The following is a 27,144-nucleotide window of genomic DNA, read 5'->3' as shown; positions in this document are numbered from 1 at the left end:
TGCCGTCTCATGACAGTGCCCGTTGACTGTTTAGGGCAAACTCTTTTCACTTCTTGTTTCAAGGTTTCTGCTGCGTCGGACCTCCCAGAAGTTCTTGCTTTCTGTCTGAGGGCTGCCTCCTGCAGGTCAGAGATAATCAACAATTTCAGTAGAATGCACATTCCTGCTCTTCCCAGCCCGCACCACGCCAAGTTCAGATCTCTCTCCATCTCACTGCTGAGGTCATTCCTGCCACCCACCCCTTCCCAGCGCCAAGTGAAGGCTGGGCCCAGCACTGTCACACGCTCAAGGCAAAAGAACAGAGAAGTCAGGGGCAGAAAACCGAGAGTGAAAATCATGTTCCTTAGCTTCCCAACTGCTTGCTCTTAGGCATGTCATATACTCCCTTGAACACTTTTCTTCATCTTTAAAGTGGGGATCAAAGTAGATTGTGTGTGTGTGTTTGTGTACTTTATAAGATTGGAAAGATCAGTTGGAAGAATGTACACAGAAGCACTTTGTAGACTCGTAAATGTGCAGGTTTATTGTTAGCATTAAACACAGCATGTTGGTATGTGCCCTAGCTTGAATACACTGAAAAAAGCAACTAGTATTTGCACCAAAGGCGGATTTCTCTGATGTGGCCAACAGGTTATCTCCAAGGCTCGGGTGGGGCCACCACCATCGCTGGTGATAACTGCTCAGGCTTGGGTTTGTCCTAGTTCTGGGTCTCAAAGGGAACAGAGCTCTGGGTCTGGTAGAGAGAGAAAATCAATGAACTAGGCCCTGAAGAGGCAGCCAGACTGTCAGAGGGACGAGACAGCCAGGCCTCTGTGTGGCATGGGGCTCAGCTGGCCAAGGTGGGAGATGCAGTTATTGAGATGGGGTTCTGCGGGATCACGTCAAAGCGACATTTAAAGTAGAGGGGACAATATGAACAAGATCTGGAGGAATGAGCTTACACGGGGGCACAAGTGGCTCAGTGTGGGCAGAACGATAGGGGCTTAGGCTTAAGTGGCTGTAGGGGAAGTTGAGAAGTTGAGAAGTTAGTTTTGTGTTGTAAGGGCTTGTGGGTGAGGCAGAGGTCTTTGGGCTGTCATCTTCACATGAGAGGAAACCTTCAAAGGACTTTAACCTGGGAAGAGACGTGTCTAGAGCTGTTTTAGAAGATGCAGGTGGTGGTCAAGTCACATTTGCTTGCTGGACCAGCTTGAATCCGCCAGCTGTGCACATCACTCCCCAGTTGTGATTTTAGTGACCTCACACTTGAAACCAGCCACAGTGGGAGTATTTACAGCCCAGAGGTCAGCAACTGATACAAATCAGTCCCCTTTCCCCCTCAAGCTGGTTGTTAAAATTTTATCCAGCACAGTTAAGGAGCCGTTTCAGTAGGGTGGGACTTCAGTAGTTTGCAGACCTGGGATGTGCCTTAAAAATCCTTCAGGCTCCACCCTGCCCCAGAATCAGCATCCAGGGCAAGTGAGGGGGTCGGAACCTATTTGTAAAAAACTTTTCAGTCAGTTCTTATGCAGCCCGTCTGGTACTGGTCTTTGGACCAGGACAGGGACAGGAGGGGTAGGGAGGAGGGGATGGATATAAAAGATGTCTCAAAGGTAGGAGCAACAGAACTGGGCAAGAGATTGAAGGTAGGGAGTGGACCAGAGGGAACTGCCAAGGCTGTTTCTGAGTTTCCTTGTTTGGACAACTACATGGTTGGGTAGTGATGGCAGGGAGCTGAGCTAAGGGAGGCAGATGTGTGTGACTTGGCGGAAGAGGCGAGGGTGGGGGAGGGAGAGGGTAGTTTTGGACAAGCTGCTTGAGGAGCCCCCGGAAGCAGGGTGTTGGCGCTGTCCCGTAAGCACCTGGGGCCAGGGACCTGGCGCAGTTGGTGGAACAATCTGAGCCAGCAGTGCAGGTTTGGGAGTCAACAAGTGGGTTGTTGAAGCCATGGGCTTGGATGAGATGGTTGGAGGAGGATGTGGAGAGAAGAGAAGGGAGCTGTGGGCCAAACTCTTAACTTTTCAGAGGCTGGTAGAAGAGAAGCCGAGAGGAGATCCAGCAAACACCTGTTCGTGTATCGATTACGGAAGTCTGTGCTTCCTTGGAGGAGGGAAGCCTTCCTTTAGGTGTTCCTAAAATTTCCAGAAGCTTAACAGAAACCACACATTGTTTGATTTGAATTCTATCAGCCCTGGGTGATGAGGCATGTTATTGGTTGCTGACCTGAATGGTAGTCGTGGGCCTTTGATGACAAACACACACACAAATGAACCAGGAGATGGATGGCCCTTTGTCAGTTCTCTCTCTCAGAACGTGGTAGTTGGGAATGCAGTTGAAGAGTTCTTGGTGTGGAGGAAGTAGGGACGGGTGAGGAACGTAAGCAGAGGCTCTTGGTGTGTCGTGGGAAAGTCTACCGGTGTCCCTGTGAGAGGAAATCCACGGAGAAGGAACTTAAACACCTCATTTTGAGCAGTTTAGACAAAGGGTCTGGGATCAAGATGACTGTCCCAGGTGAGGTTTTGGGGTTGTCTGTGGACAGAATGGCTTCTGGCTTGCTTGGGGTTTGAGACCTCTCTGCAGCTTCCCAGCACTGACTTCCTTCTCCGATGTGAAGCTCCAGATTGGGACGGAAGGGGTCTTCTAAAGGCGGGAGGGGGCCCAGGGAGCTGGGGAGGGTGGAAGGTGAGGGAGGGGAGTTGGGGCTGGCCTTTGAGACGCTACTGCCCAGGGTCTTGGCGAATTCTCATAGACGTTGAGTCCTGGGAAGCCGCTTGTTGGCCACATTACTTTGAGACCTGGTTGATTTGCATTTGCTCTCCTCAGAGGGCCTAAGCTTTCACTGTGGAGCAAAGTAGCACCTGAGGCCAAGGAAGCTCCTGGGATGTGGAAACTGGACAAAGGCAGTGTCTTCCTTTAGCTGAAGAGAGTTTAAGCTCCACAGGCCCTCCTGGCCGCTGTCTTCGGGCCCCACGGGAGGGACGCGCTGGGGGAAGTGTGGTTCTTCCAGGTGCGTGTGGGGAGAGGCCTAGAATGTTCTTGTGGGTGAGGGATTCTTTTTCTATTTTATTTTATTGAGTTATAGTCAGTTTCCAGTGTTGCGTCAGTTTCCAGTGTGGAGCACAATTTTTCAGTTTTATATGAACATTCATACATTCACTGTCGCATACTTTTTCACCATGAGCTACCGCAAGATCTTGTATGTATCTCCCTGTGCTGTACAGCATAATCTTGTTTATCTGTTCTACGTATGCCTGCCAGTAGCTACACGTTTCGAACTCCCAGTCTTTTGCTTCCCACCTTCCTCCCCCCGGAGGGGTTCTTTATCCTTTGTGAAACCTACCTCTGAACAGGGCATTCGAGAGAATTACTTTCTTTTCCAACCAAAATGTGATTATCTGTATTCATGGGAGCCAGGGATTAGCATGAAAACTGAACACTCACAGACATTTTAGAGAGAAGCAAACAAAAAAATTGCAGCCTTGGGTTTCACAGTCTTTTCCCACTAATGTTTACCTATGATGTCTAATGGGGGGGGCACATTCTTTCTTGTTCACCCTCCGACGGAGGCTCTGTCGAGCACGAGGTACAGCTTTCCCATGCTGGATAACTGAAAGTGAGGCCACAGCTTTGGCACGGGTGTGGGGCAGAGGAGGGCTGGCATTAGGAGGGGCATGCCAGCCCCGGTGGGGTTTCTTACTGTGGTGGCTTGCTTTATTTGGAAGAGTCACACACATCTGATTCAAGTTGGTGTCTCCAGAGCACCGAAGCCTGAATCCTACTCTGCTGGCAACGGGGCTGACCAGACGGCCCATCAGGAGTTCATACAGAATGGCAGGCTCCTTGAGGTCACAGGCCATGCCTTATACATCCAGTAGGACCTCCTGGAGACTTGGAACACAGGTGCTCAGAAAATGCTGATGAATGTTTGGAAGCACATTGTAATCTGGAGGGAGTGTGTGATCTGTACTTGGCAAAGTGTCTTTCTGTGCTGGCCAAGGAGTATTCAGCAGAAGTAGACACCTGAGAGAGGGGACGGGGCTAGGTATTTGTGCATTAATTTATCCGACGCATGTGGTACACCTAATATGTACTAGGGGTCTACTGCTGGGCACTGAGGGTTGAAAGAAATGATGCATAAAATAGGATCTTGGCTCTAAAATAATTTACAGTGTGGTAGGAGGCATAGGGAACTGATCAGTAATTACTGCATCCCAGGGAGTGTGACAAGTGTTATGATAAAGGGGAGTGCAGAGTGACATAGGACCACAATGTGGGTGGTGGCCATCCAGGAAGAGCTCCCTGAGAAGGTACTGCTTTTGGAGGATCATAAGCGCTATCATACTGAGTATCTGCTCCATGCCAGTATTTCGTGGTTGCTAATTTATTTAATTTTCACAAGGCCCCAGCGAAGAAGATACTTGTATCGTCCCCCTTTTGCAGAGGTTGAGTTTGAGTAGGTGCAAGAGTCGAGATGTGAGTGCTGAGAATCTAAAGCTGGACCCGTCAGGCTTAATCCCCGAACCATCCTGCTTCAGTGATGAGAATGGGTGAAGCAGAGGGGAATAGAGAAAAGGGTATACAGACAGACAGAAGGGCAGAGTCCAAGCCAGGGACAGCAGAATGGCCGGAGTGGGGAGGGGAGTTCTGAAGAGGGCACACGAGACGTGGGAGCTGAGAAGGTAGGTTGCAGTCCACTCATTAGGCTTTTATAGTTTAGTTTTAGGCTAAAAGAAAGGGTTTAAACTTTGCTCTGTAGTTTGGGAAGCCTGAAGGATTCCAAGAAAAGAAGAGACGTGATCAGATCTGCATTTCAGGAAGAGCACTGTTGTATCAGTGTCGAGGACAGACGGAAGTAGGGCCAGGTTGGCAACAGGAAGAGCAGTTGGGAGCCTGTTAAAGTAATCCCTGCAGGGAGTGATGAGAGCTTGCCCTCAGGCAGTGGCAGACAGGGTGATGAATGGAGGATGGAATGCATTTGAGGAACAGTAGGAAGGTACAATCTGCAGGTCCTGGTGTGAAACTGAATTGGGGGTGCATCTCTTAAATCCTTACCTGTGGAGTCCAAGGAGAGGACAAAAGGATGGTGAATTCAGTATTGGGCACATTTAGTTTTTTTTTTTAAATAATGAAACCGTATGGTTATTTTTTCATTTTCATATTCTTTTTCATTAAAGGTTATCACAAGGTAGGGAATATAGTTCTCTGTGCTATACAGAAGAAATTTGTTTTTTATCTGTTTTTATATACAGTGGTTGACATTTGCAAATTTCAAACTCCCAAATTTATTCCTTCCCACTCTTTCCCTGGTAACTGTAAGATTGTTTACTATGTCTGTGAGTCTGTTTCTTTTGTAGATGAGTTCATTAGTGTCCTCCTTTTTTTTTTTTTCAGATTCCATATGTGAGTGGTATCATATGATATTTTTCTTTCTCTTTCTGGCTTACTTCATTCAGAATGACGATCTCCAGGTCCACCCATGTTGCTGCAAATGGCATTATTTTCTTCTTTTTTATGGCTGAGTAGTATTCCACTGTATAAGTAACACACAACTTCTTTATCTAGTCATCTGTGGATGGACATTTAGGTTGCTTCCATGTCTTGACTGTTGTAACTAGTTCTGCTATGAACATTGAGGGGGATTCATTTAGTTTTGAGGTTCTTAGTGGACTCGAGAGTCCAGTACCATGGCAAATGTATGATAATAAAAATAAGTATTATTAACATTTATTGGATACTTATTACTTGCCAAGCCTTCTGTTAAGGGCTTTATGTTTGTTAACTTGCTCAATCCTCCAAACAGGTCTATGAAGAGACTTACATTTTAAAAGACAAGAGGGCAGGAATGTAGAGAGAGGTTAATAAGCTGCCTTGAGTTACTCAGATAACCAGTGGCAGAGCTGGAACTCAGACCCTGGCTTTGATCTGGAAGTGTCTCCACTGTCCAGTGAAGCTTTCTGAGATGATGGAGATGTTCTTTATCTGCATTAATGTGGAACTAAGAGCCACATGTGGTTATTGAGTTCTTGAACTGTAACTAGTACAACTAAGTGAACTTCTAATTAATTTAAATTTAAATAGCCACATGTAGCTAGTGACAGCTCAGCCCTCTGCCGTCTTTGGGAGTCATTAACAGACCCATCATATTTGAAGCCATGATTCCTCAAGGATGTATTGCAGTGAATTTTAATCTTCTCTGGGTCACAGGCCTATTTGAGAATCAGATGAGAGCTATAAATCCTCTTACATGAGTGTGTAATATAACAATTTCAGAGGTCCACGAAACTTAGCTTCCCGTGGTATAGAGCTGGGAGAAGAAGGAACCCAGTAAAATGTGAACTCCTTGAGCGCAGAGGTCTTACCTGTTTTGTTTACTGCTCCGTACTTGGGATCTAGGTTGTAGAACAATGCCTGGTCTATAGTTGGTATCAGGTAACTGATTAACTGAGTGGCTGATGAGTCCTGGGAAACATTTTAGGACCAAACTGAAGAGGAGTGCATGAAGTTCCCTGAAAAAGAAAAGAAAAACAAAAGTAAGACAAAAGCCAAGAACCAGGAGAGGGTGTTATTGTAGAAGGCACCAAGGGTTAAATTTAAAGAATGGGAATAATCACCAGTGTCAGACCTGCCCCGGTGGTCGGATGAGATTAAGATGTAACCGTTGTCGCTGGCTTTGGCAGGAGGTCCTGGTTGATAAAACCAAGGAGGGGTAAGGGTGTGGTCCAGGTTACAATGGACTAACTCATGAATCAATGGTGAAGAGGCAGAGGCAATGAGTGTGATGTCCAGTGGGTCTCAGTCACAGTTGCCCACCAGAATCACTTGGGATGCCTTTAGAAAATATGCATTCCTGGACAGGCTCAGATTCGGACGTGGTAAATTTGGGAAGGCACCAAGGAATCTGTGTAATAAAGCTCCCAGCTTATTCTGATATAATTTTTTTAAAGTAATTTAAAGTAGTTATTGATTACCGTAAGAGCATTAGATATAATAATGTTTAAAATGTTTTAAAGATGAACAATTTTAAATTACATAGAAAAATCAGAATAAATGAGACATGCTTGAAATAAGGAAATAAGGATATACTCTTTGTTTATGAATAACTGCTTATTATCACAACACCTATTATACGCAAATCTCTGACACAGTTTTGATGGAGGTTTGGCAATCACTAAATAATGTATTCTTTCAATAAAATATGTTCCTGCAGGGAAGAAAGGAAACAAAGGAATTGCAGGAGATTTTTTTTTTTGAAGACAGAGAGATGGATATGTTTAGAGGGAAAAGAACTATTAAATAAGAAAGTGTTAGTGAGTTGTAATGAGTTAAAAGACTTCCAGCTGGATTCTCAATCCCTGAATCTTTGACCAGCTCCCCACCTTGCAGCACGTTCCCATGGGAGCCACTGAGCAGAAGCAGTCCTGCTCACTTTGTAGATAAATCATTAATTTTCACTCAGGGTATGCTATTTTCTGAGTCGCATTTGAGACTATTCAGGTATGTTGTGTAAGAAGCTGGCAGTCACTGGCAGTGTCCCAAATCACATCTGTTTATTTACTTTCTATTATTAGACTTTCCTATACCCGCTTGCCAGATGGCAAACAGAAACTATTCTCTTTTATTCTCTACTTACTTGCTACCTGCCTTTCTTCCCCCATCCCCCTTTCCTACTCAAACTGAAATGGTAAATGCCAGTCATTTCGCAGGTGGTCATAACTCAGTGTGAAAGCCCGGCCTTTTCTTTTGTCAGTGACGGTGTGACTCTGCTTTTCAAGTCAGCGGCGCTCAACAGCTTTGCCATAAGGATCTCTTCTGTTATTTTCCTCCCATGCTTTGGATGTTTCAAATACTTACCTTGCTGAACTCACTGTGAATACTAAATACAGTTGATGTCCATCATTTCTGGTATACCCACCAAGGCCCAAACGCTGCCCTAGATGCTTTGTGTAAGATGATTTCTACCATTTCTAAGCCTCGCTGCAATCCTTGAAGGCAGGTGACCCTCACATCGGACACTTAGTAAAGTTAAATGCTTTGCCCAAGGTCACTGTGCTCAGTGGCAGAACCTGTGTCTTCCTGACTCCAAATCCTAAACTCAGATATTGTGATTGAATCACTCACAACCTAATCGCCAGCACAGTTGTACAAGTGGTGTTTTATTGTTCCTGTTTTCCAGGGAAATAGGCTGAGAGAGGGTAAGTGACTCTGCAGCAGTTTTAGGGCCAATAAGACACGAAGCCGGGGCAAACCTCGGTCTGTCTGTCTCCATTGCTGTTCTGCTGTGTCCGCTGCTTAAAATAATTTCTTCCCCCATTTTTATTAGTCAAAGATAAGTACCAATCAGAGTTGCTCTCAGCCTTTCCAAGTTTCTAATTAGCATGAGATATTTGGTGTTAATACCCTAGATTGCTCTGATTACAGCCAAAAACAAAGAAATGGGAAAAATGAGGGCACAGCATTAATGTGGGTAAATATACAGGTCTCATTAGGCTCCAGAAATACTAAATTACAGCTTGCCTAGCCCCAAAAGTGCTTGGACTCCCCTGAATCTCTCAAAATCCCCTCTGGGTTTAGGAGACCCCAGCAGTGTTGTCCGGGGAAGAAAGAGCTGTTTCTGCTTGTGAAGCACCAACTCAGAAAAGGTGCTGAGTTCAGTCTCCCGAGCAGTGAAGCTGTACTTTCCAGAGGGCAAAAGGACACCTTGCTGGTGGCTTGTGGGTTTAGCCTATACTTCCTGTAAGTGCCCCTGGTGGAGGGAGGGAGGGAGGCCCCGGGAAACGTGGCGATTCACCCAGCCTGCACTGCAGGGCTCCCCACTCTAGCCCGTGCATTTCCGCCTTCTGGAGTGTGCCTTCAGCTCAGGTTACAACGATTTTCCCCAGCCAACCTTCCGGGTTTAGTGTGACCTTACAGGATAAGCTCCCAGCACTCGCTTGCTGATGGAGAACAAAAACCAGGATTCCAGATTGGATTCGCTTCAGCTGGTTTCCCTCAGGAGCGTTCTGGAATTCAAAGAAGCGCTTCCTCACCTTATTTAGTAATACAGTCTAGAGTTTCAGAATTTGATTTATACAGTGATGTTCATCTGAAGGTTGAATTTACAGCAGGAGGGGTTGCCGGCATCTTGTTACCAGATCTAGCTCTTCTGGGGGAACCGCAGATGGTTGCTCACACAGCTTCCATTCCTCGCAGTGTTAAGCTGACGCTCAGTCACCTGCTGCCCAGGCTGTCATTCCAAATCCTTGTGTAGAGTTTCTTTTCAGGCCTCCTCACGGGCATTTTCATCTGGTAGTGCCCTCTGCTGGACTTCCTCCAAGTTCTTCTCAACTTCCTTAAGCTGTGGAGCCCAGACTGACTTCCTGTCCCATCGAGACCTTGACTAAGACGGAGTGGTTCAGCCTGTGGCCCCTGACCTTCCGGCATCCCACGCTCCCTCATAAACACCCTGCTCTGGTGGTTGCTTTATTCATGACCTCAGAAGACTGGCAGACTTACTTAGGGAGCAGGGTGAGCTGCCTGGTATCCAGGTGGCCTGTATCATTTGAAAAGGCTCATCTGAGAGAGGGACTGAGAGTTTCTGCTAGAGAGCGAGGCCATGTCTGACCGTCTGGAAATTCTGCTCAACAATGACCATTTCATGGGGTTGAGTGGAAGGGTGGTTGGCATCTATCTCACTTTAAAGACTGTGGGAAGAAAAGTTCTGAAACTAGGAGGAGAGAGGACCAGGCTCCTCGTGGCGGGTCTAGAGGAGGAAGGACCCCAGGCGCCCTGTAGCTGCCGCTGCCTTGGCTTTATCTGCAGTTCTCCTGTTCCACGCTCACCTCTCTGATGTGTTCCTTGAGCCCCGAGCAGAAGTGTCTGCCATCTGCACCTGTTCATCTTCCCGCGTTGCCGCATCACAGTGCACAGTGAATTCTTGTGCCTCCTCGACTGAGCTCTTTACGTCCCGGTCTCCTAGCACCGTGCCTGGTACGTGGTAAATGTTTGGTGAACGGAGCTGAAGCAGAATGCCCTCTCTTCTCAGTTCTGCTCCTTCTGAATCTATTTGGATTTCACGTCTCAGCGCAGAAAGCCTGGCTCTCAAAACAGTATTCTGTTACCGGCCCCAGAAGGAAGTGACCTTCCTCTGGTCTGTGTTTCTGTAGCATTTAATATTTACTTCTAAGAGTTACCATTTTCTGCTTTTAAATGCAGATACTCGTATCGACTCTTAACTTTCCAGATTGTAAACACCTTGAGAACACGTCCTTGTCTGCTTCACGTCTTTATTTTCCATGACCCGCAAAAGGATGTCTTGCGTGTGATGATAGCATTTATCCAGCAGTTAATATGTGCCAAACACTGTTCTCCATACTTCACATATGCTCATTCTTTCATCCTTACAACAGCTTTACATTCTTTCATCCTTACCACAGAAAAACTCATAACATCTGTCTCTATTTTACAGGTAAGGAGGATGACCAATAATTTGCTCAGGGTCGTAGAAATAGGAAGTGGAGGAGCTTAAATTACAAGCCCAGGCAGCATTTTCCAAAGTCTAGCCTTAACTGTTGCCTCAGTGCTGCCTTTGATTGGCATATGTGCACAGAGAAGGCATTATACAAATACTTGTTGAATGCATGCCGGTTAATATTTCTTAATTATTTAAAACCAGTGAATAGTTGGAAGGTGTTTTCTAAGCAGCGGGAAGGCCAGAAGGGGGTGCCACAAGGTTGGGTCTAGTTTTGCTTTCAGAAGCTGGATGGGTTGGCCTCGGTGAGGTTCTGGTTTGGAAGTCAGCAGTGCCACCTAGCGGGATAACTTGCTAATATCAGCTCAGAATTATTTTTCTGAATCCCTGGCGCATCGTCTTTTAGTTTTGGGAGCCCCATTATTAGCTTAACTTTAAGTTTTGATTGCCAGAGGGCGGGTAGGGTGAGGAGGAAGAACCAGCCCCTTAGAGCTTAAACAGTCAAGAGTGATCTCTCCTGTGAAGAGGCTGTGAAGCTGATCATGGTCATTCGGGCTGGTTGATCCCCTTTGGGTGTTAGATGGTATGAAACACTGGGCTCCAGACACCCCTCCCTCTGCTTCTCACACATCCTGCCCACAGTGTAGACTGGTATTCCTCCCGTGATGCTGGCCTCCGGAGCTGAGTCAGCTTTGGAATTTGAGTTCCAGTCATCTGTGGGTTGCCTACTGTAGTCTTAATACCCATCTCAGATTGTAGAGAAGAGGGAGCTTGATACATATGCCAGGTGTCAGAAATCCTCTGCTCAACAACACAATAGTATCATTTTGTTATAAGGAGTTTTTTAAAAGGCAAGCCTATGAGATCTTGCATGAGTAGCAAAAGAAGTGCTTTGTGTAGAGTGAATGAAAGAGAAAGGGCTTGTGTGCACACCTGATTCTGCCCCAGGCTTTGTGTGTGGTGCTGTTCTGGTTTCTGGCGTGTGTGTGTGTGTGTGTGTGTGTGTGTTTTAAAAATTGGATGTAAATTGCTTCTAAGTTCATTTATATCTTGCTGAAAGAACAGAACTGGAGAGCATGGTTGTAACTGACCACTAAAAATCATGGGCTTCTTTGGCGGAGAGTGTACAGGCACCGGGGCAGGCACTTACCCTACAAGCCGTTTGGAGTTTGCCGTCTGCTGGGGATCTAGCCTAAGGAGTACACGCTGGTGAGATCAGTGCACGGTATCGCTGTGAGCAGTGTACCAGCACCAGGGAACCACTCTGGGCCTGGGTTACAGTGTCATGTATGATAATAGGAATTTGTTGTTGCTTTTGTTTGTTTGTTTTAGGGAGGCAATTATGTTTATTTATTTATTTATCTTAATGGAGGTACTGGGGATTGAACCCAGGACCTCGTGCGTGCTAAGCACACACTACCACTAAGCTATACCTTCTCCCCTATGGTGATAGGAATTTACTATTAATAGAATCTATGCAAAGCAGAGGTTTGCTAACTTTTCCTACAAGGGGCCAGACAGTAAATATTTAGGCTTTGTGGGTCTAATGGTCTCACTATTCCACTTACTCAGCTCTGCCTGAACTACACAGCCCTGCCATTGTAGCAAAAAAGCAGCCATAGTTAGCTTGTAAATGAATGGGTGTGGCTATTCCAATAAAACTTTATGACCTATAATTTTGAATTTCATAGAATTTTCATGGGCCGTGAAATATTATTTTTTAAAATTTTTGTTCTCACCCATTTAAAAAAGCAAACACCGTTCTTAGCTCATGGGATCTCCAGATTTGGTCGTGGGGCTATAGTTTCTTTAGGACTTTGGATTACGTGCCTGGAGTATTTAATAATTAGCAATTAATAACAACTATTTGTTAGTTAGTGTCATGTCCGAACAACATTTCTTTCTCTTGCGTAAGATGGAAGGCTGGAATTCCGTACTTTGAAACGAGCATCTGAAGAATGAAAAACTCTGTGAACTGAACTCTGATCTTCATGCCTACAGGGCTTTAAGGGCTGGAGGGACTCCAGCTGCTAATCCCTCTTCTATCCCTCTCCCTCCTCAGCCTTTCCAGAGGCAGAGAAGCAGGCCAGGTGGCCTTTGGCCCCCTCCAGTCTCAAGTCTCTCTCCTGGCTGGAATCCTCCTCCCCGTCCCCTCCCCCTCCTGCCCCAAGTCTGCACCGGCTCCTTGAGTGTCTCAGGTGAGGCTGAAGATTGGGATTGTTATCCTGTCCTAGGGATTTGGAGGCCCAGGTACCGAGAATGCTGGCGGCATCTGCTCACTGAGACTGTGCCGCCAGGGAGGAGCCAGGGAATAGGTCAGGATCTCCCTCTTCTGCCTTAGGTATGGTGGGTGGGGTCTTCACCCAACAGGTGTCTCAGTTCCACTGGCCCTCGGTGTACCGGCTGTGTGAGCCTCTGTGTAGACTTACGCGGGGGACCTTCTACCTTTGAGATGTTGTAACCCCATTCCTCTGTCGAGCTGAAGTCTGGGCTATCTCCCCCGGGGTTGAGAAAGAAGCTGAATGTTAACGGTTCATATCCTGTGTCTTTCCTCAGCAGCCAGCAGAGCAGCCAGCAGAGCAGCCACGATGATGACTCAAGCAGGTTCCTGAGTCCTCGGGTGCGGGAAGAAAGGTAAGGTCCACGAGGAGGGAGGGGATGGAAGCAGAGATTCCAGGGGCTGGGGGAGGACTGCACTTCTGCGAGAACTGTGAGAAACTGGGGACCTCTGTGCTCACCTAGCACTGAGCCGGAGCAAGGCCAGGGGGCTTTTGGTGGTCAGCAGGGTAGAAGTCAGTATGTGTAAACCAAGTCTGTTGGGAAGATGTCAGAGTGGACTTGGGACTTGAGGCTCACCTTAAAGGCTGGGTGTGGTGTGCAGCCAGCGGGGAGAGGGTATTTTGTGCCTGAGGAAAGCTGCATGGCCTGGGTTGGCCTATGTGGCATCAGATTGTTACCCAAAAACTGGGTTCACTTCTTGCTGGTTGTCAAACCGAAAGACAGAGCCAAGCCAAAGATCAGGAAAAGAGAGGATTTATTATTTCTTGCAGCAATTGAGAAGAATACCTGGGATTTTTCTGCAAGCAGTGTCTCTCCCCAACAGCTAAATTTCAGAAAGTTTGAGCTAAGGGTAAATGCATATTCATGAAGGGGATGAAGCAGAGGAGAATTCAGCATCGAATTGGGGCAAGGTTGACCGAGTCCAAGCTTTAGTTGAAGTCAGGAGGGTCAGCAGCATCTTTCTGTCCTCCCCTGGGCATGGGGTGGGGATGGGGGTGGGGGCTTAGATCCTGCAGAGCTCAAAGACTGCATCACTTTGTTATGTGCATCCCTTCAGGAGGAACTAGGACCCTGTTTTATTGCTGACCCATTGTTTTCTGACTGCGTTTCCTTTGTCCTTGCATTCCCTCACTTCCCTTGAGATCACTGGTTACTGAGACCAGGTCAAGGGCAAGCATTGTGGCCAAGCTTGGATCACAAAATGACTTCTCTTATGTCAAGAAAGCCATTCCTGGTTCTCTTTCTCCAGGGGCCCCCAACCTGTCTGCCTACAGGACGGCAGCAGAATGCCAGGACTGGAGAGGATTGTAGGTGTCAGGGGTTAGTGGACAGTGAGGTTAGATGTGCAGGGTGTGCTGAGAATGAGGAGGCTCCTAGACGCTTGTGTGAGGCTTTGAGGTGGGACTGGTTAAACGCTCCGGATTTAAGGACCAGGCGGCATCTGCTTCATGTGGTGCCTCTGAGTGGCAGACAGAGAGGGGTCTGTTGGAGCAAGTTAAACTTGTGCCCGTAGAAGGTGGACTGTATTGATGTTGACTGAAAGGAGGTCTCAGCTGGTGTACCCCAGGGCTCTGCTTCTGATCTAGCTCTGTTTATTGCTTTTATCAACAAACCGGATCAAAAAGCAGGTACTTTTATCTCATTTATCAAACATGAACAATGGCTGCTCAGCTGAGAAGGAGTAGAGAGAACACCAAGGATGGTAGAATCAAAATTTCTTATTGTTTCAAACAGAACGGTGGGTAGGAATTTATTTTTTAAGGAAATGGGCTATTATAATTTGTATATTTATATTAGAATTGTTTCTTAAATGCAGGGTTGCCACAGGGAGCCTAACTAGAAAGGATTTCATGTAAAAAAACTTAAAAACAAATTTTTTTTTAACCAGCCCAATATGAGCCAGTAATATGAAGCAAGTACCAAATGATCTTTAAAAGCCTGAATTCATTAATGAAACCATGGAGCATGGATTAATTTTTTTTTTTTAAGTTTCACTGTAGCCTGTGCTAGCTTGACCATATCTGATGTACTGTGCTCAGTTCTTCGGAAATGGGTATTGAGGAATTACAGTCCAGAAAAGAATGATCAAGATGAGAACTGTATCAGGAGGACTGGTTGAAGGAAAGGGGGGCTTAGCCTGGAAAAGAGAAGGTTTGGGTGACTGTAACAGTACTCTTTAAACATCTGCAAGCCTAAGAGATAGAACTAGAAGGGTAGACGTTACAGAGGGAAGGATTTGCGCTCAGGATGGGGAAGAACTGTTCTGTAACTGAGCTGTACTCCATTGCAGTAGGCCTTGCAAAGCCATGAACTGTCCGCTCCAAACAAGTGTTTAGGCAAAAGCTAGATGGTGTGTCATGAAAAAGATTCCATCCTGGGCGAGAGCGTGGGACCTCTGTAATCCTGCTCTTTAGATTATGAAGTTTTATGAGTCCTGCCCTAGTTCTCAGCTTTGTGCTCATCACTAACCAAAATGAGCAGTTCAGCGCATCAGTTTAGGTGGCGTGTATACGGAGGCAAAGGGCCTCCAAGGGGCAAAGATTAATCATCCTTGTCAAGATGCTTTATTTATCAGTTACGATCTGAGGGTGGTTCTCTTAGACTCTGAGCGTGGCCTCTCTTTTCAGTGCTTGGATTTTGACAACCATACTGTCCAAATTGGAGGGGTCTGTAGAGTTCCCCTGGGCAGCCTCCTCCCCTGTGCTCATGCGCCGACATCTCCGGAAATGTCCCGTCCATTTCTGACCACGATGCCTTCAGTTCTCGTCTGTCAGCCCTGTGATTGGCAACTCCTCACCCCCTCTCTTTATCTCTGCTGCTGGGGGCATTGCTGGGAGAGATGAGTAAGTGCCAAATTGCACACACTCTTTAATATGTTTTCCCCAAGGCTGCCTGCTAACTAGAGAGAGCCCTGCCTTTTGTTCAGTATTCAGGATTTTGTGTTGATAAAAATTATATTCTGAAAGAAAAAAAAGAAAAATTATATTCTGGCTTCTTCTCTGTCCACTCCCCCAACCAAATGGAATGCTTTGGAGGGTCTCCCATCCAAACTTCTGCCCAGAAAAATCCTCTGAATGTCTTCCCTGGTCCTTTCTTCCCATCCCTGGCCCACTGACACCGCCCTCCAAACTCCTCATGGTGGACGGTGGATATTAGCTCACCTTGAGCAGTACGGGAAACAGAGAGGGCTGTGGTCAGAAGGATGCTTCCCGCGGTGGTCCCTGTGGACCCCTCTCCTCAGAAACTCAGGAGCAGTATGTGTTCATCATGGCCTTTCTGAATGAAGTCTTTTTTGCCCTTCTCAGCCAGTGGGTTCTCCTGCAGAGAGCAAGTCCTCAGAGTGCTAATTAATCACACAGCCTCGGCTCAGAACAAACCCTTACACCCTGCACCTTCCTCTAACATGTTTCCACCCAATTAAGAGACTCTCTGGGGGGTTTGGATGTTGGTCTGTGATATCCTGGCCTAGAGCAAGTGTGAGATCTGAGCCCTGGGGAGATTTTTCTGCAGTGGTGGGGATTTTGCTGGTGCTTCTTGCTCTGAGCCCCATTTGATGGACAGCGCACCCTGCTGGTTACGACAGCATTTCCTACATGGCAAGTCCTTCCACGACACACTGAGCACCTCATTTCCTCTTTGCCATTCCCCTGGGAAGCAGGCAGAGCAGGAGAGAAAATGGTCAAGTATGAGGTGGGTACTAGGGACCCTTTTCTGTGGCTGCTTCTCACTCCCCAAAGCATGTGGTCAGTTACAGAATGAAGGATCGTTTCAGAGAGCAGGCAAAAAAAAAAAAAAAGACATTGATTTCTTCTGTTTCAAAGATCAAAATTATAATCCTTCAGTATCAGATGAACTTTCAACTGCTTAAATAAAACACTGATTTTTCTTTTTTCTTGTACAAGGTTCAGAATGGATATAATGTTTAGAGGCAAAAGAGCTACTCTACTGTAGTCTAAAAAATGTGCACATTACAGCAAAAGGGAAAACGCCTCAATGTGACATCCGAAACTTAAGGGCTTCTGAGAATTTTTTTTTCCTCATTCACATTAATTTCTGTCCTGAAGGAAAAATAGCCTTTGGAACCATGATGGGGGCAGAGGGTAGGTGGGTGCAGGGAGATGGTCATTTCCTGGACGGGTATGCATCAGGGATAAAGGCTGATTTTTAGGAAAAGAGTGTTTTTTAGGAAATAGGGATTGTCTCAGAGATAGGAGTACCCCCCCCACAGATTTCTAGTAGAAAGCAAAATAGATCTAACTTCCTTAAAGTGTGTATGCGTGTGTGATGGGATATGGACACTAATCCATTTTCACGCTTCTAAGTGAAGCCAGGGGTACTCTTACAAAACACTAGTTCCCAGGTTCAGCCCAAACTGGACCAGTTGTTGGGGTTTCTCAGGTCACTAGATCTTTATTTACTACATTCACTCAATGGCAGGAACTTTCACATGAAGCCAGAACTGTAGACAAAGGAGCCTTATCACTAAGGGCCTTTTGTGTACATGATGTTAGTCACAACAGAATGTGGTCTTGGTTGACCAGGAAGCCCTCTGTGGTAGGGGAATGAGACCCAGACAGGGCTGGGAGTGTATCCGAGGGCCAGAGCAGGGCGGCATGTGTTCATGTCATGTGTCCCTTCCTGCGTGGCGGCTATGTGCCACACACCCTCGTGAAAGGTCTTCAAGATACGGGAGCCTGCTGGAGTCCAGGCTGCAAGAAGGATCGCGACTCACCGTCTGTCAGTGGGCCCTAGGGTGTGCAGGAAAGAGCCAGAGCCTTAAAGTCAGACCGACCTGGTTTTCATTATCTTCTTCCTACTTGACTATGCATTTTTTAAAGCATTTTACTCAGCTTCACTGAACCTTAGTTTCCTTGTTTGATAAAGTCTTTTCTTATGAGGAGTCCATGGGATAACATGTGCAGAGTACCTGGTACTTATAGGGGCGTGGTAAGTGGTAGCCGTGAGTACTCTGCTGATTTTAGCTGCCATGAGATTTACTCTTAGTCTCTTAGCAGATCTGTGCTCTTCTGCCCTTCAAGAAGCAGAGACAGGAAGAGTGTGTAGACTGTTGATCACTGCAAAATGTCAGATGTTGACCACGAGGCTAAATAGAATAAGGTGTGGTATTTCCCCTCCGGAGCCTTGCTGTCTTATGGTGAGGCGTACATATAAGTAAGCCAGTATGATGTAATAATTGACATGTGGAATTTTGTATAAGGTAATAAAACTAAAGAATTTGTTTACTAATGTAGGTAACCTGTACAGGGAATCCTGCATCCACTTTCAAACAGAAACCTCTCCACAGCTGTCTCAAATAGATGCTGTGATTATCTTCACATTAGAGTTCAGGAAACTGAGGCTCAGTGGAGTTAAGGAACTGGCCCGAGTAATGCAGGTGCTCTGCTTGGGGAGAGGATGGGGAGGAGGGAGGAAGAGGGCAGTGGTATCCAGGAAGACTCTGGCGGGGAGGGGGCTGTGCTCCAGCTAAGAGCTGCAAGATGAGTAGAAGTCCGTCAACAGCGTTCCCAGGCGGGGGGACGGGATGTGCCTGAGCGTGGATGCGTGAGCGGGAACAGCAGACACTTCAGGGTTTCTGCGATCGTGTCTCAGGAGCGGGGATAGCTCCCCAGTGGCTGGAAGTGCCTGATCATGCCACATCCTGCTGTGATAGAGTGGGCTGTGTTTATAGACCAGGGGAGGTGGCTGAGGGATCCTGAGGCTGGCGGTACCCAGATCTCTCCCAGATATTCTTGTGAGAAGGATCTCATCAGTCTTAGTGTGAGAGGTGAATTCAAGGGGCAAACACTGGGAGCAAGTAGACAAGGAAGGAAATTGTGGCAGCTGTCTACCCCTCCCTTTCCTCCTTGAACAAGTATTTATTGAGCACGTGCTGTATGCTAGCCACTCTTGCGGGCCTTGGCGGGTATAGCCATAAACAAGGACCATTGTCTCTCCTTTCATGGTGCTTACTTTCTAGGGAGGGGAGATAGATGATAAACAAGTAAGAAAACATCAAACAGTAGTAAGTGCTATAGAGAAAATGGGAAAAGGTGAGATGGTGGACCACCGCTTTCTGGGACTTCTGTGAGTTGGGTGGGAGGGCTGGCTTACTGATGTGATGACATTGAAGCTAAGACCAATGGGCACATTTCTGAATTATGGTAGAAGGTCAGAAAAGGAGGACTTCTCCTCTGTGCCTCACTCTCCTCATCTATAAAATGGGTGTAATAATAGTTCAAACCTCATAGGTTTTTAGAAGATTGAATGTGTATGTGTGTGATGCTTGGAACAATAGTAGTGCCTGGCACATGGCTAGCATTATATATGTGCTTGCTATTATTGTTATCAATATTGATATTATTATTAAAATATTGGGTAAAGGAGGGAGAATTTGAAGAGCAGGGTGGTAGTGAATTTCATTTAGACACATAGAGTTGGAACTGCCCATGGAACATGCCAGTGGAGAGAGTCATGGGCCGTGGGCTATACCTGTTTGAAGCTCAGGAGACAGGACTGAAACTATTTGCTTGGAAACAAGGATGTAGTTGAGACCAAGAGTCTTAGGGTGAGCAAAGTTTAAGCAGAAAGCCAAGGAAAGAGGAATTTGCAAAAGATCGCCCACTGAAGCTAGGAGAACTAGGAGACAGAAATTTCATCGAAGCAAGAAAAGACAAAGAGGGTAAGATGGAGAAAATAAGAACCAAAAAGGATCTTGTGCAGTGGCAACCGGGAGGTCACTGGTAACCGCAGAGCAGTTTTAGAAAAGGATATATTGAGGGGAGGAAGAGGAGACAGAACATGGAGAATTCATCCTAGAAGTTTGCCTGGGAAGAAGAGAGAGAGAGGAGAAGGCAGAGGTAATTGGGGGCAATTTTTGTTTTAGTGTAGGGAGAGAAAGCACTTTTTTAATCTCTAAAGTAGAAACTGATAAATCAAAGATGAGAATTTTAGAGAGGATATCATTCATTCATTCAATCAGCAAACTCTTAAGACATTATGCATTATGTACTCATTTGAGCTCCCAGTCGTGTTGAGGAGACAATATTAACATAACTGAGTGTATGACACAAAAAATACAAACTTGGAGATGTGTATTGAAGTGGGGAACATGGTTCCGTGAGGGAGGGTATCAAAGAAGTTGGATCTGGAAAGAAGGGGTTGCAGGATGAAAGCATGATGGTTGAACTAAGGCTGGAAGGATGAGTCCAAGATGAGAGGGAAGCAGTGAGATGAGGTAAGATGGGGCAGGAGGTTGTTCAGCCATGATGAGGACTTGAGTATGCTCAGCGCATCAAGAAGGCACTGAAAGTCTTTTAAGAAAGGTTGCAACTTGGAGAAAGGATGTAGAGAGATCGGCTGGGGCAGTTAGGAGGCTGTTATAATAGTCCAGGCAAAGGACTGGATGTTGGTAGCTTGGACCTGGGATGGTGGTTGTACGGGATTTAAAAAGTACAAAAATACGAGGTACCTTTGGAGATAAAATGCCCACAACTTGGGTGATGGAGAGAGAAGGGAGGTCTTCAGAGTTGGTCCTGGGATTCCATCTTGCTAGGCTGCAGCTGAAAGATAAGGAAATATGGTTTCAGAGGAGGCAAGAAAAGGTAGATCTGGATCACAGGTGAAAGGATTCGCTCGAATAGGAGAGAAGAATGGATGTGGGTGGAGGTGGGTTCACAGGTGATGGGTAGGCAGGTGAGGAGGTAAAAACAGCAGGATCTGTGTTCTCTGTGAAACAGAAAATAAGTTATCTCCAAAGATCAAGGAAGGTGGAATGGGAGTTGATGGGAGTGGTGGGAGACTTGGGTGTAGTGAATTTGGGGATTTCTTGTGTCACCTTTTTTCTGGCTGGCTTAAAAGACGTTCATGTCTTACACGTCTCACTAGAACTCACCCTTGTCTCTTCCAGTTAAGGTAGGGAAGGCAATTTTTTTTTTACATTTTTTTATTGAGTTATAGTCATTTTACAATGTTGTGTCAAATTCCAGTGTAGAGCACAATTTTTCAGTTATACATAAACATACGTATATTCATGGTCACTTTTTTTTTCGCTGTGAGCTACCACAAGATCTTGTATATATTTCCCTGTGCTATACAGTATAATCTTGTTTATCTATTCTACATTTTGAAATCCCAGTCTGTCCCTTCCCATCCACTGCCCCCTTGGTTGTATTCTGTCTATGAGTCTGTTTCTGTTTTGTATTTATGGTTTTTTTTTTCAGATTCCACATATGAGCAATCTCATATGGTATTCTTCTTTCTCTTTCTGGCTTACTTCACTTAGAATGACATTCTCCAGGAACATCCATGTTGCTGCAAATGGTGTTATATTGTCAGTTTTTATGGCTGAATAGTATTCCATGATATAAATATACCACCTCTTCTTTATCCAGTCATCTGTTGATGGACATTTAGGCTGTTTCCATGTCTTGGCTATTGTAAATAGTGCTCTATGAACATTGGAGTGCAGGTGTCATTTTGAAGTAGGGTTCCTTCTGAATACATGCCCAGGAGTGGGATTTTTGGGTCATATGGTAAGTCTATTCCTAGTCTTTTGAGGAATCTCCACACTGTTTTCCACAGTGGCTGCACCAAACTGCATTCCCACCAGCAGTGTAGGAGGGTTCCCTTTTCCCCACAGCCTCTCTAGCATTTGTCATTTGTGGACTTTTGAATGATGGCCATTCTGACTGGTGTGAGGTGATACCTCATTGTAGTTTTGATTTTCATTTCTCTGATAATTAGTGCTGTTGAGCATTTTTTCATGTACCTATTGATCATTTGTATTTCTTCCTTGGAGAATTGCTTGTTTAGGTGTTTTGCTCATTTTTGGATTGGGTTGTTTGTTTTTTTTCTTATTAAGTCATATGAGCTGCTTATATATTCTGGAGATCAAGCCTTTGTTGGTTTCATTTGCAAAAATTTTCTCCCATTCCATACGTTGTCATTTGTTTTACTTCTGGTTTCCTTTGCTGTGCAGAAGCTTGTAAGTTTCATTAGGTCCCATTTGTTTATTCTTGCTTTTATTTGTATTGCTTGTGTAGACTGTCCTAGGAGAACATTTTTGAGATGTATGTCAGATAATGTTTTGCCTATATTTTCTTCTAGGAGGTTTATTGTATCTTGTCTTACGTTTAAGTCTTTGACCCATTTTTAGTTTATTTTTGTGTATGGTGTAAGGGAGTGTTCTAGCTTCATTGCTTTACATGCTCCTGTCCAGTTTTCCCAACACCGTTTGCTGAAGAGACAGGGAAGGGAAGGCAGGTCTCATCACAGTGTTTTATAGGTGTGGTAGCAGGCTGTGGTACCTCTGCCCAGCACTTGCCCATGCTGTGCACTCTTGGGCTTACTTGTCTGTCTCTCCAGCAGCCGCTGACACCCTGGAGGGCAGAAACCGTGTCTCTTTTCTGTCTGACACAGAGTGAGCGCTCAGCACCAGATGTTGGTGGGATTTATGAATGAACAAGTGGGGAAACCAAGGCAAGGGAATTGGAGCCTCTGGAGTTGGAGCCAGGCCAGAAAGCAGGCCCACTCCCTCCAGCTCAGGTCTGGCCACCGGAATAGATAGCTTCCTATTAGAAGGATTTTCAGTTCTATCACAGAACTTGTCCCCACATCGCGTGTTTCCAGAGCACTCTAGCCCCACCTACCTGCCTGGCTGCTGAATTCCCCATGGCCCCAAGACACTCAGGTGATCTCTTGGGTCAGCTCCCTCACCGAGGAAGGAGCTGGAGCAGCAAACCCTCTGGGAGTGGTGCCCGCGGCCCTCCCCCTCCTTCTAGCAGCTGACATCACATGCAGGTACAGCTCCATCCTCCCTGTCTGAGGACAGAGGAGGAGAGGAAACTCACCCAGAGCCCAGAGTGCTGCCAGATGTCGGGGGATGGGGGAGGGCTTTGTGTGGAGCTGGGGCTTGGGCAGAAGGCAAGGGGGTTCCTGGTAACTCAGAGCCTGAGGCTCCCGCCCCGGGCCCTCCACCTGCCTGTGTGTTGTGCTGAACGTCAGGGCGGGGAGCGCTCACGTGCACGGGCCATGTCGACAGCTGAAGGAGCTTCACAGGCAGCAGCGCCGGAGTGAGCCCCCAGCCTGTGAGGTCCCCGCTGCCATGTGGCGGGCCCCCCCGCGAGCCCAGCATGGTCCAGAACCTGCGCTCCCAGACGGTTTCTTGCAGCACGGCTGTGAGGCAGGCCTGCCACTACCACGTCTCCTCCCTGAGGAAGAAGCTGTCCTTCCTGCGAGCCAAGTAGGTGGCAGGGGGCTCTGGAGATCAGGGCACAGGGAGTTGGCCCTTGGCTGGTTTGGGGTGACATGGACTCTTCATAGGCAGGAGTGCTTGTGGGGTGACCCCCCCATGTTTGGGGCTATTGCAGTCCCTTGCCAAGTGACAGGCTCCCAAGAGGGAGACAGAGTGATCTGTCGTCAGAGGCTGAAGGTACAGGACGAGGGGGTGCAGCGAACAAGGCTGTTCAGTCCTTGGCGGGATGGAACACTTAACTGGGCCTTGCTGTGCGTCTCCAGGGAGCTTGCTGTCTGGGTTCTTCATAACTGGTTGGGGATCATTCTTTTCCTCTTTCATAGTAAATTAATTCAGCTGGTGAAGAACTCGGAGGTGCCAAGGGACAGGTGCTGTAGAGAGTGGTGTACACTGTCTGATTTCGGGGCCCCTGGTGTCTTTGGGGGTGTTGATGGTTCCCTTCCAGTGACAGGGACTTAGGGATGAGGTACTGGGGGGTTAACTTTGTGGATTCCCTTCTCATAGCCACTCATTTGGGACTTTGAGCAGCTGCCAGGGAGATCTGAGCAGGACCAGATGTGGGGCGCTTTCTCCTCAGGTGGCCCTGGCTCTCGGCAGGTGATGGCTCCATGCCGAACATGCTGCCTTGGCCTTTGTGAGAAGCAGAGGGGAGGTTTCCTTGAGGAGAAAGAGGTTCCAGCCCCTAGGATCAGAGTAGATCATTTCATCCTTCCTGAATCTGCTTCCTCCTCTGAAAATAGAATTGTGCTGACTTGGTGGAGGTTGTGGGGATCAAAATGAGATAAAATGGGAAAAACACTTGGCACCCAGTCAATGGTAGCTTCTGTTAGAGTTACTGTCAGCAGACAGTCTCCTTGGGCCAAGCCTGGGTGGTGCGTGGAAGGGGAGTTTGGAGCCACAAGAACTGTCGTTGGAGACTAGGTTAGAGGGAGCCCCGACCGAGTCCAGAGTTGACGTTTCCCTGGGGAAGCCAGTCCCATAAACGCTAGTCCTCACTCTCCCAGCTGATTTCCATCTTAGCACTAGTTGTGTTATCATTGTTTTTATTTGCTGACTTGGTTGTTGTCTGTCTCCCCTACTCGTCCCTGAACTTTGTTTTATTCACTAGTGTGTGCTGACACTTAGCGTGGAGCCTAACACGTGGTAGATGCGCAGTAAAGATTCGTTACATGAGTAACTGGCACATGGGTGACTGTCTAAGGCTTTTGCTGGCTCCAGTGTTCTGTGATCTTGGAATTCTGGCTGTAATCTAAATTGAGGGCCACTGACGAGCACTTACTCATCTATTAACCTTTGTAACAGCTTCATGGTCAAGAAAGTGGTTGATCTGTGACCGCCCCTCATGTGTTCTCTTCTCTCTGATTCACGTACACATATGCTCAGGGGATGGCATGGCCTCGTGGCAGACAGCGCGTAGGGTGTTTGGATAGTAGAGAAGAGACATGTCTCAGGTCCCGGCTTTGCGCTGACTTCGGAGGCGGGGCAGAGAAGCCAGTGGGTGCTCCTGTCTCCCCCGCCCCCGTCCGCGTTCCCAGTTTGCGGCTCCTCTCTGACTGCTTTCGTTGCTGTCAGCAGAACTGTCTGAAGGTGTAACCATCACCTGCTCTGCGTTTCTCCTACTCCAGCATTTCTCCTTTTCTGCCTGAGAAAGGGGGGTCATTCATTTTAGCTCAGCAGACCACTCTCTCTCTGCTGATGCCATGGTTGGGATTTAGATTTGGACAACTGGCAGGGCGGCTGGTAGGTTTCATTCCCCAGCCTCTCCCCTTCCTGCTGGGAGAAAGCCCATATTCCTACCAGCCAGAGTGAAGAAGGAGTGTGAGGGGGTGACAGCTCTCAGCTCAGCAGTGACTCCACCCGCAGGCTCGCCCTGCTCTGTGCCCCATTCTTTGCCTCTTTCTTACTCCAGGGCTGAGATGCAGTTGGAGGCCCCAGCCCCTGGGTTCTCATCTCAACACGCCACTGATTCATAATGTAAGCTCAGAGCAGCGATTTGCAGAGCCCATTCCTTACTTTGAAGACGTCATTGTACCAGAAGTTGATACTCCAGCTTGGTTGTAAACCCCTATCGGTAAACATTTTTTGAGTGTGTATCATCATAACACATATGGATGTATTTACACAAATTGTAACATGTACTACTGCTGCACGAAAGCACTGTGTATATTATATCATTAAGCAGAAATTTTAAAAGGACGAGCTAAAAAGAGGTGTAAATGTAAGTTCTAGTATTTTTTTCCTGCACTACACGGGTAGGTGCTCACGTCCCTTTGATGGTGAGCAGCCAGCTCGGGAGACCAGGGTTCTAAGAGAGTTGTCCTCAACATTTTAGTGAGTTTCAGAATCCCGTGCAGAGCTAATTCAGCATGTGCATTCGTGGACTCTGGATTTTGACCCAGCCCCAAGTGATCTCCACGCAGGCGGTCTTTGAGAAAAGGCCTGTAGCGCGAAGCCGTCAGTTATCCCTGCTCTAGCTAGCATCAGGAACCCAGGTCTGGGACAGGGAGGGCCTAGGTGTCCCAGTCCTGGCCTGTGACACCCGTTTTAGGGGCCCTCTGGCAGACCCTTGGTGCCTTTTTACCCAGAACCTGGAACACTGGTGTCAGCGCATGGCTTCTGTTTCCCCTTACTTTCTGCATAGCCCAAGGGTCACCATCGCGCAGCAAGGAGAAAGATGGGCGGGTTGGGGATGCGTAATTAAGTGAATCATTTCATCTTATCCGCACCAGGTTCCAGGTTACTCAGTGCCTCTTTTCTTCTTATCCTTAGTCAGGTGAGCCGCTAGCGGGTAACTGCTGGGCTCCCTCCCTCTCTTTGCCAGTCCTCCTTAGTCTGAAGGGGAAACTCTTCCACTGAGATGCAGAGAAGCCCCTGGCAGCCCTGGTTCAAAATGGTCCTTGAGCTGGGAGGAGGGGCTGAGGGAGTGGAGGATACCTGAAGACCGCCCCCCCACACACCTGCACCAACACAGATGCTCCCTTTGTCATTCTCTGTGTGAGCCTGAAGAGTGAGTTAGTAGAATTCAGGGTTAGGCTTTTGAAACCCTTAGTTTATCAGTTTGGCTCGATGCCAGACTTGCTTTGCGATCCGTTAAGTGCACAGTTTCACTTGCTTAGTTTCTTTCTCTCTAGAAGTGAAGCAACTATTACCCGTGTTTCCTTTTCCTGGCATCTTAGTGAGCGGCTTTGCGTCTGGCTGAGAATTTACATCAGTTGTCCTTGTAGATGGGGTACAGAACAGAGAGCTGCAGAAGGAGCCCTTAGGAGGGAATTTAAGGGGCTAAATGTTCTCTACTCCTTCCTGGTTCAGGAATTTCTTCTTCGGTATCTGTGCCAAGTGCTTATCCGCCTTTCTATGAAAAACTTCCACAATGGGAAATTTGCCAAGGAAATTAATTGGGGGGTCTCTTTCAGCACAGAGATCTATCATTATAAGAAACTACTGCAAGTCTACAACTGAGAAAAGCAAACCCAAGATGACACGGTGTCCGTGTTCTTAGTTTGTGGGCACAGCATCAGTGCTGAGGTATTATTTGTTATTGCTAATAATAGCTTCTGTTTTGAGAGTTTATTATGTGCTCAGGGCTGTGTGTTTCATGTGCTTTTCTCATTTAATCCTAATAGCAGTCCTGGAAGGGAGGCTGCTCTTCTGCCCATTTTCTAGATAAGGAAATGGAGGCTTAGGTTGGCCATTGCCTTTCCCTGTAAGTGGCAGAGCTGAGATTTGACTCCTGAGCGCAAGTTTGTATTTGCAGTGCGTTGTGAATTCCCCTCAGGAAGGGATACAAGTTGGGGGTCCAGTACAGGACCGCCTGCTTTTCCTTCTATCTGATGGATCTAGCTTTACGAGCTTCCTAGGATTGAAGCTCCAGATGTGGAAATGTATGAGCCAGTCTGTTGATGAAGGTGATGTCCTGGAAAGCTGCAAAACCAGACAGGACAGGAAACAAACTGACAAGGAAGGAGTAGACCCCAGTGGTTCTGAATGATACAGTTAAATATGCCCAAAGTTCAAATAGTTTTTTTTAATCTTTTTTGACTGTGTTTCCTATGCCTTATTGATTTTTGAGAAGTATCTTAGGATTTTAGCTAACAAGTTATATGTATGAAAGTTCCAGTATGTCTCTTTGTTTCACAGTATCTCTCTCTGATGCTTTCTCGGTTTCACTTTTATGTCTAGACTGCAG

The 27,144-nt window shown here is 46.8% G+C and overlaps 1 protein-coding gene and 1 long non-coding RNA gene across 10 annotated transcripts in view; one reads left to right on the top strand and one right to left on the bottom strand.

Moving 5' to 3' along the window:
* GRAMD1B (GRAM domain containing 1B) overlaps window positions 1–27,144 on the top strand; it is a 244,099-nt gene that overhangs the window by 110,488 nt on the left and 106,467 nt on the right. For 6 of the 8 annotated variants that reach the window (XR_012066706.1, XM_072954070.1, XM_072954060.1 and 3 more), the window contains exon 2: window positions 12,983–13,060. Coding sequence is in view for 6 of the 8 variants with exons in the window: in XM_072954060.1 (XP_072810161.1) it covers window positions 12,983–13,060 (78 nt within the window). In the remaining 2 variants the exon portion in view is untranslated. The remainder of the gene's footprint in view (window positions 1–12,982; window positions 13,061–27,144) is intronic. The other 2 variants (XM_072954061.1, XM_072954064.1) reach the window with 1 other exon arrangement.
* LOC140691174 (uncharacterized) lies at window positions 15,252–17,838 on the bottom strand. Of its 2 annotated transcripts, none has more exons than XR_012066697.1 (3): window positions 17,439–17,838; window positions 15,868–16,024; window positions 15,252–15,665 (listed from the first exon to the last, which is right to left on the bottom strand). It is a non-coding gene; the product is annotated as an uncharacterized lncRNA (long non-coding RNA). The 2 variants fall into 2 exon arrangements; XR_012066696.1 differs by having other exon boundaries at window positions 17,634–17,838.

The sequence above is a fragment of the Vicugna pacos genome, chromosome 33 (genome assembly GCF_048564905.1).
Source record: "Vicugna pacos chromosome 33, VicPac4, whole genome shotgun sequence".
In the NCBI taxonomy this organism is placed as follows: domain Eukaryota; kingdom Metazoa; phylum Chordata; class Mammalia; order Artiodactyla; family Camelidae; genus Vicugna; species Vicugna pacos.
The sequence above is the reverse complement of the archived record's forward strand: the minus strand, read 5'-3'. Positions and strand labels throughout refer to the sequence as shown.